At 41.7% G+C, this 14,554-nt stretch overlaps 2 protein-coding genes across 2 annotated transcripts; one reads left to right on the top strand and one right to left on the bottom strand.

Annotated features, from left to right (window-relative positions):
• Positions 1-726: 726 nt before the first annotated feature.
• On the top strand, positions 727-6,980 carry gle1 (GLE1 RNA export mediator). Its single transcript, XM_079161609.1, has 14 exons — positions 727-864; positions 1,808-2,056; positions 2,174-2,332; positions 2,786-2,934; positions 3,030-3,090; positions 3,305-3,547; positions 3,923-4,145; positions 4,261-4,373; positions 4,664-4,876; positions 5,154-5,474; positions 5,559-5,663; positions 5,779-5,861; positions 5,957-6,020; positions 6,201-6,980. Exons 1-14 carry the CDS (start codon positions 766-768, stop codon positions 6,267-6,269), a joined length of 2,151 nt encoding a protein of 716 aa, XP_079017735.1. The 5' UTR covers positions 727-765; the 3' UTR covers positions 6,270-6,980.
• Positions 6,981-7,615: 635 nt separating this feature from the next.
• ptgesl (prostaglandin E synthase 2-like) lies at positions 7,616-12,689 on the bottom strand (the record flags this gene model as incomplete). Its single annotated transcript, XM_079161699.1, has 7 exons — positions 7,616-8,416; positions 9,154-9,271; positions 9,424-9,624; positions 10,085-10,237; positions 10,869-10,924; positions 11,388-11,579; positions 12,381-12,689. The coding sequence occupies 7 exons, from the start codon at positions 12,687-12,689 to the stop codon at positions 8,288-8,290; spliced, it is 1,158 nt and encodes a 385-aa protein (XP_079017825.1). The 3' UTR covers positions 7,616-8,287.
• Between the last annotated feature and the right edge of the window lie 1,865 nt (positions 12,690-14,554).

The raw sequence follows: 14,554 nt of genomic DNA, 5'->3' as shown, positions 1-14,554 counted from the left end.
TTTTCACCTTTTGATAAATGTATAATTGTGGTTCTGATAAAACACATAAAAAACACCCTAGTTTTTATTTAATTAGTCTGAATTAAAATGATACCTAAATAAAATATTTGTGTCTAATGCCAAACCCCATAAATAACTTTGATAATTCAAGACATTCTTGCTTATTCTGAAACATATAAAAACAGAAGAAATACATTTTGGATATTTTATAAATCACTTGAGTCTGTTGTTTAACTCGGTATCTATTTCATACAAAAGAATCGTGTTAAATTTAAATGTAAACATGCATAACTTCAGGGAAAGTGCGCTGTAACACTGCACCATGGAGCAGGTAGAAACTATATGTAACACTATTACATTAAGGATAATGCTGGAGGATCTTTACGCAGAATTTGGCCACGTGTCGTATTCTAATCATATTTAAAGTTTTGGTGTGAAATGAGTATTTGTGTACAGCAAACCGCACAAATATTGGTCATTTAAAAAATGCGGGAGTGTAATACTATGGTTTCCCCGGTTGAGCCATCAGGTCAGAAATGCTCTAATTATTAAAATCAAACTATTACAGTAGTTACATCATTTAGGTTGTATCGCCATGAAATGTTATTTATTAAAGAAATAAGTCACGGTTTTTTTCCCAACTGGAAGCATCGTGACGGGTTGTTCCTCGTCGGATTGTAATTGATGTGACCATATCCGGCGGCGATTCAAAACTAAGCCCGACGATATCCGCAGTTAGTAGTTGTTGTTTATCCTTCTTTCGTGATGCCGGCAACAAATCTAAGATGGGAAACTTTACAGGCTTTAAAGAACTCACCGAAGGGAAACATCACGTACGACCCGTTCTGGTCAGAGAGAGGAGAGGTGAGGTTAAAGCTAATTTAAAGCTAACCTGGACGTTAGCTGGCTAGCTAACGGCTGGCTAGTTAATTAGCACAGTTAGCTAAATCACCGTTAAGACCAATGAGAGGCAGCTGGAGTCACTTTAATTAGACATTAGTTCACTTTCATTATTACATGGACGCACGTTAACCTGGGATTTTAATTTACATACATACACAGCCTCAAATATACACAGTTGTGCACTGTATGTATGATTATATTATATGATTATAATTATCTTATATATAATGTATTATAATAATAATAATAATAATAATAATAATAATAATAATAATATAATTATACTACACATAATCTAACATAATTATATTATTTATAATATAATTAATATATTATATTAATTATAATGATTATGTGGTTATATATAGTATAGTAATATAAGGCACTCAACTTGTCTTATTTCTTAGATTATTGTACTTTTAATGGAGTAACGTGATTTCCATTTTATACTTTGTGGAGGCTAAGTTACTCCACTATGTTTCAAAAGTACATATTGTACTTTTACTTTACTTAACTACCACAATTATTAGATTGTTGACCACAAGAACTGCATAGTTAATCACCGTTTCCTTAATCATTTGTCACGTCTCTTTGTGTCAAAACTTACACAACTGTTCAAAAGTTTGATTGTGTTCAGTGAGAGGACTGATGGTCCTTTATGTGTTTAAATGTTTGTTTCATGCTGTTAGTTTGTAGAAAGTTATTTTGCATGAAGGGTTTGTTTTGTTGTATATGCTGTGCAGTGATATAACCAGTAGAAGAAGAGTCTGAGTGTTGCTGTGTGTTTGTAATGTGTGTGTACATGATACAATCAGTGGAGCTTAGTGTGTGTGTAGTCATCCCGTCTTTAATAAAGGAAAAGTGAAGTAAACGTGAGGTTTTAATGCTTCTGTGTTTCCTTCAGGATATTTTGGCCGGCTGCAAAGAGGCCGTCAGCCTGTCCTCTCGCTCCGGGCTCATTCTGGAGCGTCTCGGCTCCTTGCCGCCCCAGAAGTCCTGCTTCCTGAGCCCCGGCTCCGGAGGCTCCAGCCCCGGCCTCTCCGGTGAGATCTCGGCCTCGGTTTCCTTCTCGGGATCCATCCCCGACCTCAACGCCAACGCCAGGCACAGCGTGCTCTCTGCAGTGCCGTCTTTGAGCACCGAGCGTGAGCAGGCAAGTCTGTCGTCCTGCTGAGCGTCATGTGGTTGTTGTGCTTTTCTTCTGTATAAATTAAAACTGCTGCACACTTTCTTTATGACTTCCTGTGACTCTGTCCCCGGTGTGCTGCAGGCCGTTGGTGACGAGCTGAAGGATGAAGATCCAGAGGAAGACGTCAGCGAGCTTCTCTGTCCGGCTTCACTTCCTTCCATTTCTCTGTTGTCGCCCAAAGCCATGGAGACGGCGGGGCGCATCATCAAGTTTGAGGAGGAAAAACGAGAAAAGGCCAAAGTCAGACATTATGAATCTTAATTATCACATAAAGTCAACATTTAACGGTGGATTAAAGGGTCAAAGAGTTTTATACAACAGTATAAATGATACAGACAAACTGTTTGATTAATCAATCAACAGAAAACTAAACTAACTTAGCTTTTCTTATTTTTTATTCCTTTGACTTATTTATGTTTATATAAGCTTTCATGTTTCAGTACATTTGTATACATATATATAATGTTGTTCTCTTAGACTTTGTTACTTATTAAGTTACTATAAGCTTCTTTTTAAAAACGCTCTTTGTCCCACGTTTGGCTGAATGTGTCATGACTCGTAGGTCAAAGTTCAGACCGTTTGTTGTGTGTTTTATACACACCGGTCCTCGTATACGTATGAAACCTGTTTACTCTAAACGTGATGAACAACAAAGAGTCTGACCTGGTGGACGTCTTGAACGTGTCTCCTCAGTTGGCGCTCAAACTGCGGCAGGAGATGCACGAGCAGCTGGTGGCCGTGGTGGCGAGCTCCGAGTCGGAGCAGCTGAAGCGCTTCGAGGAGTTCATGGAGCTGAAGCAGAGGCAGGAGTTCCAGAGCATGAGGGACATGATGGACCGAGAGTAAGACCAGGACGGCCAATCTGAATCTGAACGTGAAATGTTATTTATGTGTCGATTTAATAACTGTTCTGGTTCTCCACTTTTCTGCCCTGCAGAACTAAAGAGAGCATCGGGCGTCAAGAGAAGCTGAAGGAAGAGCAGCGACACAGAATGAAGGTATGATGGTCTTTAAAGGTCTGGAGAGTCCGTGAAGTCTGCTGCTGTTTATCAAGCATCTCATCAAAAACCGGATAAAAGTCTTCAGAGACGTGTTCTAGATTCAGGGGTCAAAGCATTCGTGTATATATCGGAGAACGAAACGTCTCCCGTTAGCAGCAAGTTTTTGTTTTTTTATTCGGCATAAACACACATTTTCCGTCCTCGCTGTCAGATCATCAACCTGCGTCTGAGGGAGGCGGAGCAGCAGCGCCTGCGGGAGGCGGAGCTCGAGCGTCAGCGGCAGTCGGACGGCCGCGAGCGTCTGCGTAACCTGAACACCATCCAGGAGGAGATCCTGCAGCTCAACCAGCTGCTGGAGCCGTCCACCCAGACCAGGACCGACCTCGGCTCCTACTGCACCCGCGGGAACCAGCTGTGCTCACAGCTGTCGGAGGTGGTGCGGAAGACGGCAGAGGTGAGTCTGACTCCTGATGGCTGGAAAATCCTTGTTATCAGATAATCTGTTTATTACAACCTGGTTTGTGTTTTATGTGGTTCTCAACAAGTTAAGACCAGAATCGTGATGTAAACAAACTGGTGTAGAAGAGAAAATAAAGCTTAACAACAATAATATCACCCAAACCTTTTCATAACAGTTTTAATATAATGTGTGCTTTGTGTGTTTTATATACATCGTACGCGTGTTTTTCTTCCGAGCTGCTCTCAGGTCTCCTGGTTCAGGATGACTCCAGTCTTGAACCTCTAGAACCGGATCTCTGAAGTGGATCAGACCTCTCATCAGACCTCTCATCGGACTCTGTAACCTGTTTTTTGTGTGTTTTTCTTCCAGGGAGAGTTTCCCAGCGTGGACGACATGACGGTGGCCGAGCGAGCCCTCCACGAGATGAGGGCTCTGATCCGCCTCATGCAGGAGGACGTCGCCAAGGCTCAAGAGAAGAAGAAGAAGAACGAGGAGGAGGAGGAGCAGCGCAGGCAGCGGGAGGAGCTGCAGGTGCAGCAGGAGGCGCAGAAGAAGGCGGCGGAGTCGGCCAAAGAGAAGGCCAAGAGGAAAGGTGAGCGAGTCCAGTGCATCACTCTGATCATTATCAATATAGAGACGGATACCTTTTGAGAGCAGCTTCGAGGACAAACATGGCTGCTCGGGTTTAAACATTTGTCCTCCAACAGGTCTGCAGAACAGCGCTGAAGACGGAACGCTGAAGTGGTACAAGGAGCTGCAGCAGTCGGCTGCTCAGTGTGCGCAGTCCTTCGAGCAACTCCACGCCGCTAAAGACGCTCAGGTGAGCGAGAGCTTCAGTAAACACCTGAGTCTATGACATCATCAGCTCTCTAACCAGCGTCGTGTGGGCGACTAACATCGCTCCGTTGCTCTTTATTATCTATTTGGGCTGCTAACGGACCAAAGCTTTAGTTTATGACCTTATCATTTAAATTGTGTGTTTTTCTGAAGAAAAGAAAACACTGTAAATGACTATAAACCAAGTAAAAGGACAAATATCTGAGCAGATATTTGAGAATATATGAGAGAGAGCGAGCAGCGGTTAAACGGTTGATTTCTCTGCATTTAAAGACCAAGAAGCTGAAGCTGGAGCTGCAGAAAGCCGCCAGCATCCCCGTCAGTCAGATCTCCAGCAACTCCGGATCGCAGCTCCGAGAAATCTTCGACAAGATTGACAAGCTGCTGTCGGGACGCGCCGTGGTGTCGGGGGGGCGGAACATCTCCACCTCCCAGCATCCTCAGGGGCTCGACTTCGTCAGCTTCAAGCTGGCTGAGAAGTTTGTGGTAAGTCTGTGTTTAGATGCGATTCATCCAAGAAACCAAAATGTGGGTCGTTCAGGACGACTCGGTGCACAACTACACCGAGCGTTGTGTTTGCATCATCTTGAATCCACGTTTGCATGTTTAAAATGTATTTTTTTTCTGTGTCTGTGGCAACACATGACGTAGTATTTAGTCTAGAAAGTTGTGTACTAATATACAAAAAAAACACAACAGACTAAATGACGATGCAGCTCCTCCTGGGATTAATTATCTCCCCCCCCCCCCCCCCCCACTGTAGAAACAAGGAGAGGAGGAGGTGGCGTCTCACCACGAAGCCGCGTTCCCCATCGCCGTGGTGGCGTCCGGCGTCTGGGAGCTGCACCCTCGGGTGGGTGAGCTCATCCTCGCTCACCTGCACAGGAAGTGTCCGTACGCCGTCCCTCACTACCCGCCCATGAAGGACGGCACGGCCGTGGAGGAGTACCAGAGGATCCTCGGCTACCGCGTGGACGACTCCGGGGTCGAAGGTCAGGACAGTTTCCTGAAGAGGATGTCGGGGATGATCCGGCTCTACGCCGCCGTCATCCAGCTGAGGTGGCCCTACGGCTCCAAGCAGGCGGTGAGAGGCGACCCTCCTCCACTAATATGTACTTAATGTCACTCGGCGTCTTTAAACCTTTTGGTTCTCCTCGGTGTGTTCCAGGCGGCTCCTCACGGGCTGAACAACGGCTGGCGTTGGTTGGCTCAGATGCTCAACATGGAGCCTCTGGCCGACATCACGGCGACGCTGCTGTTCGACTTTCTGGAGGTGAGTCCACACACACACACACACACACGCACACACGAGAGAATATTAAGGCAGAATATACGCCACATACTCGTTTAATTATGCAGATGAGTTGAATACTTTGTGTCTCCTTCAGGTTTGTGGGAACGCTTTGATGAAACAGTATCAGAGTCAGTTCTGGAAGCTCATCCTGCTGCTCAAAGAGGAATACTTCCCGAGGTACTCGCTCATTTAAATATTTAAAGTATGTTTATCTCTGTAGTTTGTAAGAGTCAGTTGAAGTTTAACTTGCGATGTGATAAATGTGTGTTTAGGATTGAAGCGGTCACCAGCAGTGGACAGATGGGCTCAGTCATCAGACTCAAACAGTTTCTAGAGGTACGTTACCCACTGCTAGTAATAACAGTATTATTATACTCTTTTTGTTTTATATATAAGCTTCATTAACCCTAGCACACGGTTTTATTCTGTGTGTGTGTGTGTGTGTGTGTGTGTTTACTCTTCATTTATAAAGTTTGTTTCTTGAGAATAAACTGAACTTTTCCTCCTCGGCCGTAGACGTCGCTGCAGAGCCGACAGATCCGTCCGCCTAAAGGACAGCTGAGCTCCATGTTCTGGGGCTCGTGATGGAGGAAGAGGATCCGCCATGTTGGATGTAGCGGCGTGACGCTGTACAGGACTGAATGAATGGGGGGAGGGGGGGAGACTGTGGAGGGAGACTTTAGTCGGTGATCAGGCAAGAAACGCTGCTTCTGACGCTCATGAACTTCACTTTAACTGGACGTCTCTCAGAACTCTGAATGAGTTCAACATGTTTGGAAGAATTTTTTTTTTTTAATACTTCTAAACCTTCATCTGTTGAAAGAGTTTTTGAGGTCTTGATCATGAGGTCTTGGTCTTCATCATGAGGTCTACATCATGAAGTCTTCATCATGATCTTGATCTTGAGGTCTACATCATGAGGTCTTGCTGTGATTGTTTGGATGTAGACGTTCAGGATCACAGTGTTGAAGCGGTTTGAACGGTGGTCACTAGTGAAGCTCTTTGTTAAACTCTTTCTGCCGCCTGTTTTTATTTCAACAGTCGCTCAGATTGTTGGAACGATTTTAACTTTTTTTATGAATCCACCATGTGGAGCAAAGACTTGTGGGTCAGAAGAGCTGTTGAGTCGTGATTATATTTATCAAGAGAAGTTTAACTGCTGAAGCGCGTCAGTCGCTATGTTTCTGAAACACTAAAGATTTGATGTTGAAACTGAAATCTGAATGTTGATTATTAGTGTTAATAGAACGATCGTCTTCATCTGTGAACCAAATGTCTGAAATAAAAGTTTACTCAGTTTGCCATCTTTTGATTTAGTTTTCCTCCTTTTGTAGATTACACGATTCTACGGAGCCTCGTGAGGGTCAAAACAATTCAGTGATGAAAATGGGAACTATGCACCGAAACACCAAGTTAAATGAGGCCATTAACCTAATTAGTTTAAATTATTAAAAATATAACGTGTGGAAGCTGATGGCTTTAAGAGAAGCTGTCACAAAATATGTGATGACTCAATGTTTCCTTTATTTTTACCTTTTAACAACTAAGCACATCGAGTTGGTTTTAATCAAATTAATTCAGAAATTCATCTGCAGTTTGTGGATTAATACATTCAAACTGGAGGATCACCAGTTATTCTATTTAATATAATTTAACCCCTGAAGAGAACAGCAGATGAGCTCATTGATTCCTGCATCAGTTAAACAATCACCTGAAATAAACTGATCTCAAACCAGTTCACACAAATAAATCTAAATGATCACTTTTTTCCAGACAAAGCCTTTAAATGATAAACTTAGTGTGTCTGAGTCGACTGGACCAAAACACTTAACTCAGCGATGTTTAATTGATCTCCAACTAAAGATAATTTTCCTTTTCAGAGGTTTAGAAGCTAAAACCTTCATATTTATCAACAAAACTTTGAGCAAATGTGAAGAAAAACAGATTTTTACTTTTTATTTTTCATAAATACAAGCAGCACTTGAGTTCTTGCAGGAGCCAAAAACAAACAAACTGGTTGAGACCGGCTGAAATAAACCACGTTCAGTCAAAGAATGAAGACTAATGTCGGAACCGTTTTTTTTGGTCATGGTGAAGACTGAAAATGATTTGAGTTAAGCTTTTATTGTGAAACCTTTCAGAGTCTGGAAATGTGTGAAACATACACTTCTAGATCTGCATGGAAACTCGGCAGACTGTAAAGTATTAAAGGAACGATTCGTGAGCTCCTCATAGTGAAAAATAAAACAATGCAGTAAATTAACAAAATCGCTGCTTCAAAGATAAACTTTGTTTAATTTGTTGCAGTTCCTACAGCTCAGCAGTAGAGGCCAGTAAAGCGCCTCCAACATCAGGCCGGTTGGATAATTCCTCCACAGCAGCAGCTTCATAATTAAACGGTCAAATCAGATATAAGGCGACAGTATTTATGCGTTTAATCTCTCCATCTACATAAACGGCTGCAGGTTTGAATTCATTCGTCTATCAGGGATTCTCAAACCCCTTCCACAATAAAAGCGGGTCTTCTTGCTTCCTGTTTCTCGGTCTCCGTCCGTCCGTCTTGGCAGTTTACCGTTTAGTCTCTCCGGCGTTCTTTCACTGGTTCACTCGCGGCCCTCGTGGTTGAGCGACGCCCTCTCCATGCGTCTGTACCAGTGTTTGACCTTCGTGTTCACCATCATGTCGTCAAACGCCTGCAGGCCCTCCATCACTCTGAGCACGCCGAACACCGCCTGCAGAGGAAACGGTTCAACCAAAACACATTCTGTAAGCGTTGAGAGGCCGTGATGTTCACCAGATGTTTATCGTCTGTACGGTGGCCGTTAAAGGACATTTTACAGACTAATAATGAATTATTAATCAACACGTTTTATACCAAAAGCCTGAAGTTCACATGTTACCATACATTTACTATCAGACATTAACTTTATATACTTCTACTAACGTGTATACTTTCTACCAAATTATACATATATTATTTTATATTTGATCCCTTTATTTAAACTAATGCACTATTTTATGTCTTAGATTCTTTGTATATATTATTATTTTATTTATATATTGAGCTTTGTTGGATGGGAGCTTCTGCTTCTCTAAACTGTTGAGCACCGAATAATAATAAAACATGCTAATTGTTAGCGTTTGTGTTGAGTTATAGGAGTTTAGTTGTCACTCTCACAATTAAAAATACAGTTAGAAATAAACATTTATATCAGAATGAGTGCATAAAAACTAACAAAGTTTGAAGAGAAGAACAGAACATTTGTAGCATTTGAGAGAATTCTAAATGTTTTATCTCAAAGTTGATGCTGAGTTTTAAGAACTGTCTGCAGATCCCCAAAGGGACGAGAAACCTGCAGACAGACAGGCAGACAGGCAGACAGGCAGACAGACAGACAGGCAGACAGGCAGACAGACAGACAGGCAGACAGACAGACAGACAGACAGACAGGCGGGTGCGTCCTCTCACCAGGTCGGCCAGGTTGGGACGATCTCCTCCCATGAACTTCCTCTTCTTGCCGATGGCTGCCACCCAGTCGTTGACGGCCTTGTAGAGATCCTGCCTCACGTCGTCCTGCAGCTCGTATCTGTTTACCCAAAAACAAGAAGAAGAAGAAGAAGAAGAAGAAGAAGAATCACTACTTTGACCTCCAAAATAAAAGAAAATCTGTCATTAAAAACATTTTCGTAAACACAACGGAGACCGTTTGGAGCTGAACCCCTTTAAAGAATTCCTCACCGACTCTTCAGCCGCTTGGCGATGAGAAACATGGCGGCGGCGCCGACGTATTTGGCGAAGAATCCTTCGTAGGTGCTGAACTTTCCCTCACGCACGATGTAGTCGAAGGAGGCCAGGGCCTCGCCGGTGGTCCGGTACACGTTGGGAGATATGAGATGCACGAGCCAGTCGTCGGCCCACTGACGCCACTTCATCTCCTCTCTGAACACAAACCAGTTTATACAGTTCAACTGTTTTTACAGGTGTGCAACGCAGCCATTGGATGACAGCAGCCTTTCAAAATAAGAGTATGCCGACAACCACACTACCGAGTATACCAGAGAGAGATTTTAAAAGATCTTACTTTCACAAATAAAATGAATAAAAGTGATGCATTTTGCACTTACATTTTAAGCGGCATCTAAAGAATCTCAACAGATGAATAAGAACTGGAAAACATTTTAACACTTAAACCGCAAGCAATAGTACGTGTTACAGCCGTTAACCAACTCTCTCTGCACCTATTTAAACATGTTGGAGTGTGAACAGCGAGGCAGCTTTATATACGTGGAGGTCAGTCAATGAGGAGGAGGGTGACATTTATATTCACACAAACACACACTGTTATTGTGACCTGCCGACTTTAACGAGGATCCGGTCTGGGACCAGAACCAGGACTTACTTCTGCATGTCCTTCTCTGGGTAGAGCGCCGCGGCCTCGGCCTCGCCCAGCATCACCCAGTACTTGTTGGAGTACTCCGTCACCTCCTTCCCGCGGTCGTTCACAGACTTCATCTCCGGGTAGCAGCGAAGGATGTCCGACACGTTTTTGTCCCTGGACGACAAAACTTTCACATTTAAACACACACACCGAACACACACCGAACACACACAAAACACACACCAAACACACACAAAACACACACAAAACACACACCAAACACACAGTATATTTCCTTCCTTACCTCTAGTGCTGGACACACATGCATCATAGTTTGGGTTTTATTTGCCCGGGCAAGTTTAGAAAAGTAACGAATGTTTTCTTTATTCAATCTGCTCATTATTTTCTTGATTAATCGCCTTTTAAATTTTCTAAAATGTATGAAGATAGTCGTTATAATTCCCCACAGTCAAAGGTAATGTCTTCAAGTGTTTTATTAATCCGACCAACCAAAACCCAAAAGATCTTCAGTTTACCGTCACGTATGATGAAGAAAAGCATAGAAATCTCACATTTATGAAGCTGGAACCAGCTCACTTTTGACATTTATACTTAAAAAAAAAAAAATGACTCAAAACGATTGATCGATTATCAAAATAGTTGCAGATTAATTTAATCTGTGACGTCTGGAGATTATCCAGTAAACCTGAGACATTTTAAATGGAAAGACACATTTCTGCAGAATTTCTGACGATGAGTTCAATGCTTTGAGCTCCACAACCACATGAGTGAAGCGACAACTTACTTGCTGAATAAATAAGTCTTGAGGGAGCTGATGATGACAGACGAGTCGTTCAGTTGCTGCAGAGAGAAAAGACAAAAAGACACGGAGGGTTAATTTATGAGGTCACCATCTTGGATTACGGCTGTCGCCATGTTGTTTTTTTTGCAATCAGTGAACAGGAAGTGACCATATCTGGACTGAGGAGGAGTGACGTAGAGACCTGTCAATCACTGTGTAGCCCCGCCCTAAAGCATCCCCTGCTTTATAGTCTGTTTGACTCTAAATGGACCATCATTTACTAAATGAACATCATGCTGTATTGAAGAAGACTTGAAACTAGAGATTGAGACCATAAACTCATGTTTACAATGTTTACTGAGGTAATAAATCAAGAGAGAAGTAGAGTCATTTTCTCATAGACTTCTATACAACCAGAGGAGTCGCCCCCTGGTGGACACTAGAGAGAACGCAGGTTGATGACGTGAAGCATCGGCTTCACTCTGCAGAACCGGAGGTGAAGAAACATGTTGTCATTCTTACCACGTCGCTATCCACCATCAGGATGGGCACTTTCCTGTAGATCGACCACTTGATCTCCTTCCTCATCACCGGGTTCACCTCCACGATCTCGTACGGCAGCCCGTGGTAGTCCAGGAAGGCTCGCACCTTACTGCAGAAGGGACAGGTCTTGTACTGGTACAGGGTCAACGCCAGACCTCGTCCTGCTGAGACCTGGAGCGAGGCAGAAGAGGAGAGACGCTGCAGGTCTGACGTACACTAATATATAGTTGCTGTTTTTTTTACAGGTCACCTGAACTCAGAGAGCACTGTAGACACAATCTGCTGAATGTGAAAGTATTCATGAACTGTGAAACATTAAAGTCAAAGTTTCAGAAGAAAACTAAAGTCATTTAAATATTAACACAACATTTTAATGTATAATATTATGTGGTGGAAGAAGTACTCAGGTTTAACTTCAGTAAAAGTACCGACTCAACAGTGTAGAAAAAGTACAAATCTATTAGCTTAAAATTATACTCAAAGTACCAAAAGATAAAGTGCTAATTTTACAGAATCATATATTATATTACTGGAGTATAATTATTGATGCATTCATGTGTTCATCACTTTAATGTTTAACTTGTAAAAATACTTCATCATTTATTAGTTAATGTATATTTTTGTATTAATAATGCAAAGTGAGTAAAGCTGTCAAATACATGTAGTGGAGTAAAAGTACAATATGTCCCTCTGAATTGTAGTGGAGTAGAAGTATAAAGTTGCATACAATTGAAATACTAAAGTACAAGTAGCCTAATTCAACAGTATTTGAGTAGATGTACCTTGTTACATGCCACTACTAGTAACTAGTAACTTAATCTGTCAATACTAAATGTAGGTGGAGTGAAGGACTTAGTTCAGGTGACCCTGTCTGCAGAAGTTAGGTAACAATGGAGCACCGGAGCAAGCGGTGATCAACGGGACACCGGCTCACAGTGTGACCGCGTTAGAGGCTCTGGAGAGCGGACTCACCTTGGTCTCCTCCTCGGCCAAGTGGAGCTGCTGGAACTTGAACTTCACAGTCTGATATAAACCCAAACCTCCACCGAGCAGGACGACGGTGCAGCCCAGCACCCTGGACCGGTACCCTCCGGTCCGCAGAGAGGACAGCAGATTGGACCGGTACCCTCCGGTACCGTACGTCCTCCGGGACCCGCGAGCGCTCACATTCCCCACCAGAAAGGAGGCTGGAGACTCCAAAATACTACCGCCGACCTTACGGAGGGCTCTGGTGGTGCAGGCGGCCGCCATGTTGGATTTACATAAAGTACCAGAATGCATCGCGGGGGAGAGGATACGTTTCAGTGTCCCTGAGAAAATAGGGCATTAAATAAAGGTCTGAGGGGGAACACAGGTAAGATATGTCTTTAACTACAATTTACAAGGTCTGCAATCATAAATATAGTCTTCTCATTATTGATATTAAGGATGAATGTTGATTTGTTAAGGCCGTTTTCAAATAGTATAAAAAACAGATTTAAAAGTATATATTTTGTTAGTTTACATATCATTTAACAAAAAAATTAAAAGTATGCTATTTAATACTTGAAAATAAGTATTTTGTTTGTTTATTTTTATTTAACACCTTGGCCGGACTCTACAGACAATAAATAGCCTTTTTCTTTAATCATGTGTATTTATTATTTTGCACTGCCCCTTCTTTCCAATAAACTAAATATCAATATTATATGTAAAACATTGACAAAAAAACTAATCAATAGTTATAATTAAAGACTTGCTATCATTGCTATTTTTAAGGATGAATATACAATTGTTAAGTCCATATTTTGTATAATTTCTAATTTCTTTATTCTACTTATTAATACATTTTAGAATTAAATGCATGCATTTTTTATTTCTTTTAATTTTAAAACATATTTTTTATTTATATATATGTAAAAGACTAAAAGCTTGAATTGTTTTAATTTTATATTTATGTATTCTATTTATTATTTGTTAGAATTAAAAGTATATATTCAATATACATTTGGTGGGGTGTGTTGTCCTTTTTAAGGATGAATATAAAATTGTTAAAATCGTTTTGAAATAGTAAACAAATATTTGTTATTATTTCTAATTTGGTCATTCCACTTATTAATTCATTTTAGAATTAAATGCATCCTTTAAAAAAAAATATGTTTTAATTAAAAAATGTGTGAATTAATAAAAGCTTTTTTTATTTTATATAATTTTTTTATTATATTTATTATTTATATTCATTAAAAGTATATATTATATTACATTACATATATATCACATTATAATATACATTGAGGTGTGTTCAAGTGCGTCCAATGTCGCCTTAATGCCATCTTCTGCGTCGTGTGGTGCGTTCACAGAGCGTCGTTATTCTGAGACACGCTCTTCACTCTCCGCCCGCAGCAGCAGCAGCACCGTCTTGTCTTCAGCAGCATCCATTTAAGCATCAAAATCAGCCACATCTTCTCCGGAGTCTGACCACTCCTCACCGGGATGTCGTCGTCGTGCGAGCAACGGGCGCGGATTTAGTCGGAGACTTTTCCGTTGCATTTATTTATTTAAAATAAAATTGGACTTGAACGCAGCGGAGCAGCGATGGACGAAGAGCAGACAAATAAAACATTTTTTTGCTGAGATTTAGCTTGCTAGCACGCTAACGTTAGCTTAGCCTTTAGCACGCTAACGTTAGCTAGCCCTCAGCTAGCCGTTGGTTGTTTTTTTTCCTCCATGAATACACCGCCCGTTAATCTCCTTTTTATATGAATGTGGAGACACACTGGAGCCAGTGAGGAACATTTATCTCAAGGATAAAATAAAGCACAGTAAAGCTGTCTTGCTAGCCTCCCAGCTAGTTAGCTTCAAAAACCGTTCTTTTTCCTTTTTTTGGGTATTATTATTATTATTTTTTCTTCTTCTCTCTCTTGCTTCATCCGTGAAGAAGAAGATGCCGACAGAGGAGGAGTGTGTCTGAACGGGAGGACGTGAACTGGACACAAACACTCTCTCCATGAAGGTCATGATACTGAGAGAATGATCATGCTGGAAAAACAGGTAAGAAATTCATCTGGTTTTTAAATGGCACACCTGAGCTCATTTGCATATTCGTTAATTAGGGGCGTGACTTAGACCTGCTTTCACAGCTTGTGTCTGATTGAGGATTTGTGCAG

Source organism: Pholis gunnellus (assembly GCF_910591455.1).
Source record: "Pholis gunnellus genome assembly, chromosome: 6".
Classification (NCBI taxonomy): domain Eukaryota; kingdom Metazoa; phylum Chordata; class Actinopteri; order Perciformes; family Pholidae; genus Pholis; species Pholis gunnellus.
Note: the sequence above shows the minus strand (reverse complement) of the source record. Positions and strands in the feature narration are given on the sequence as shown.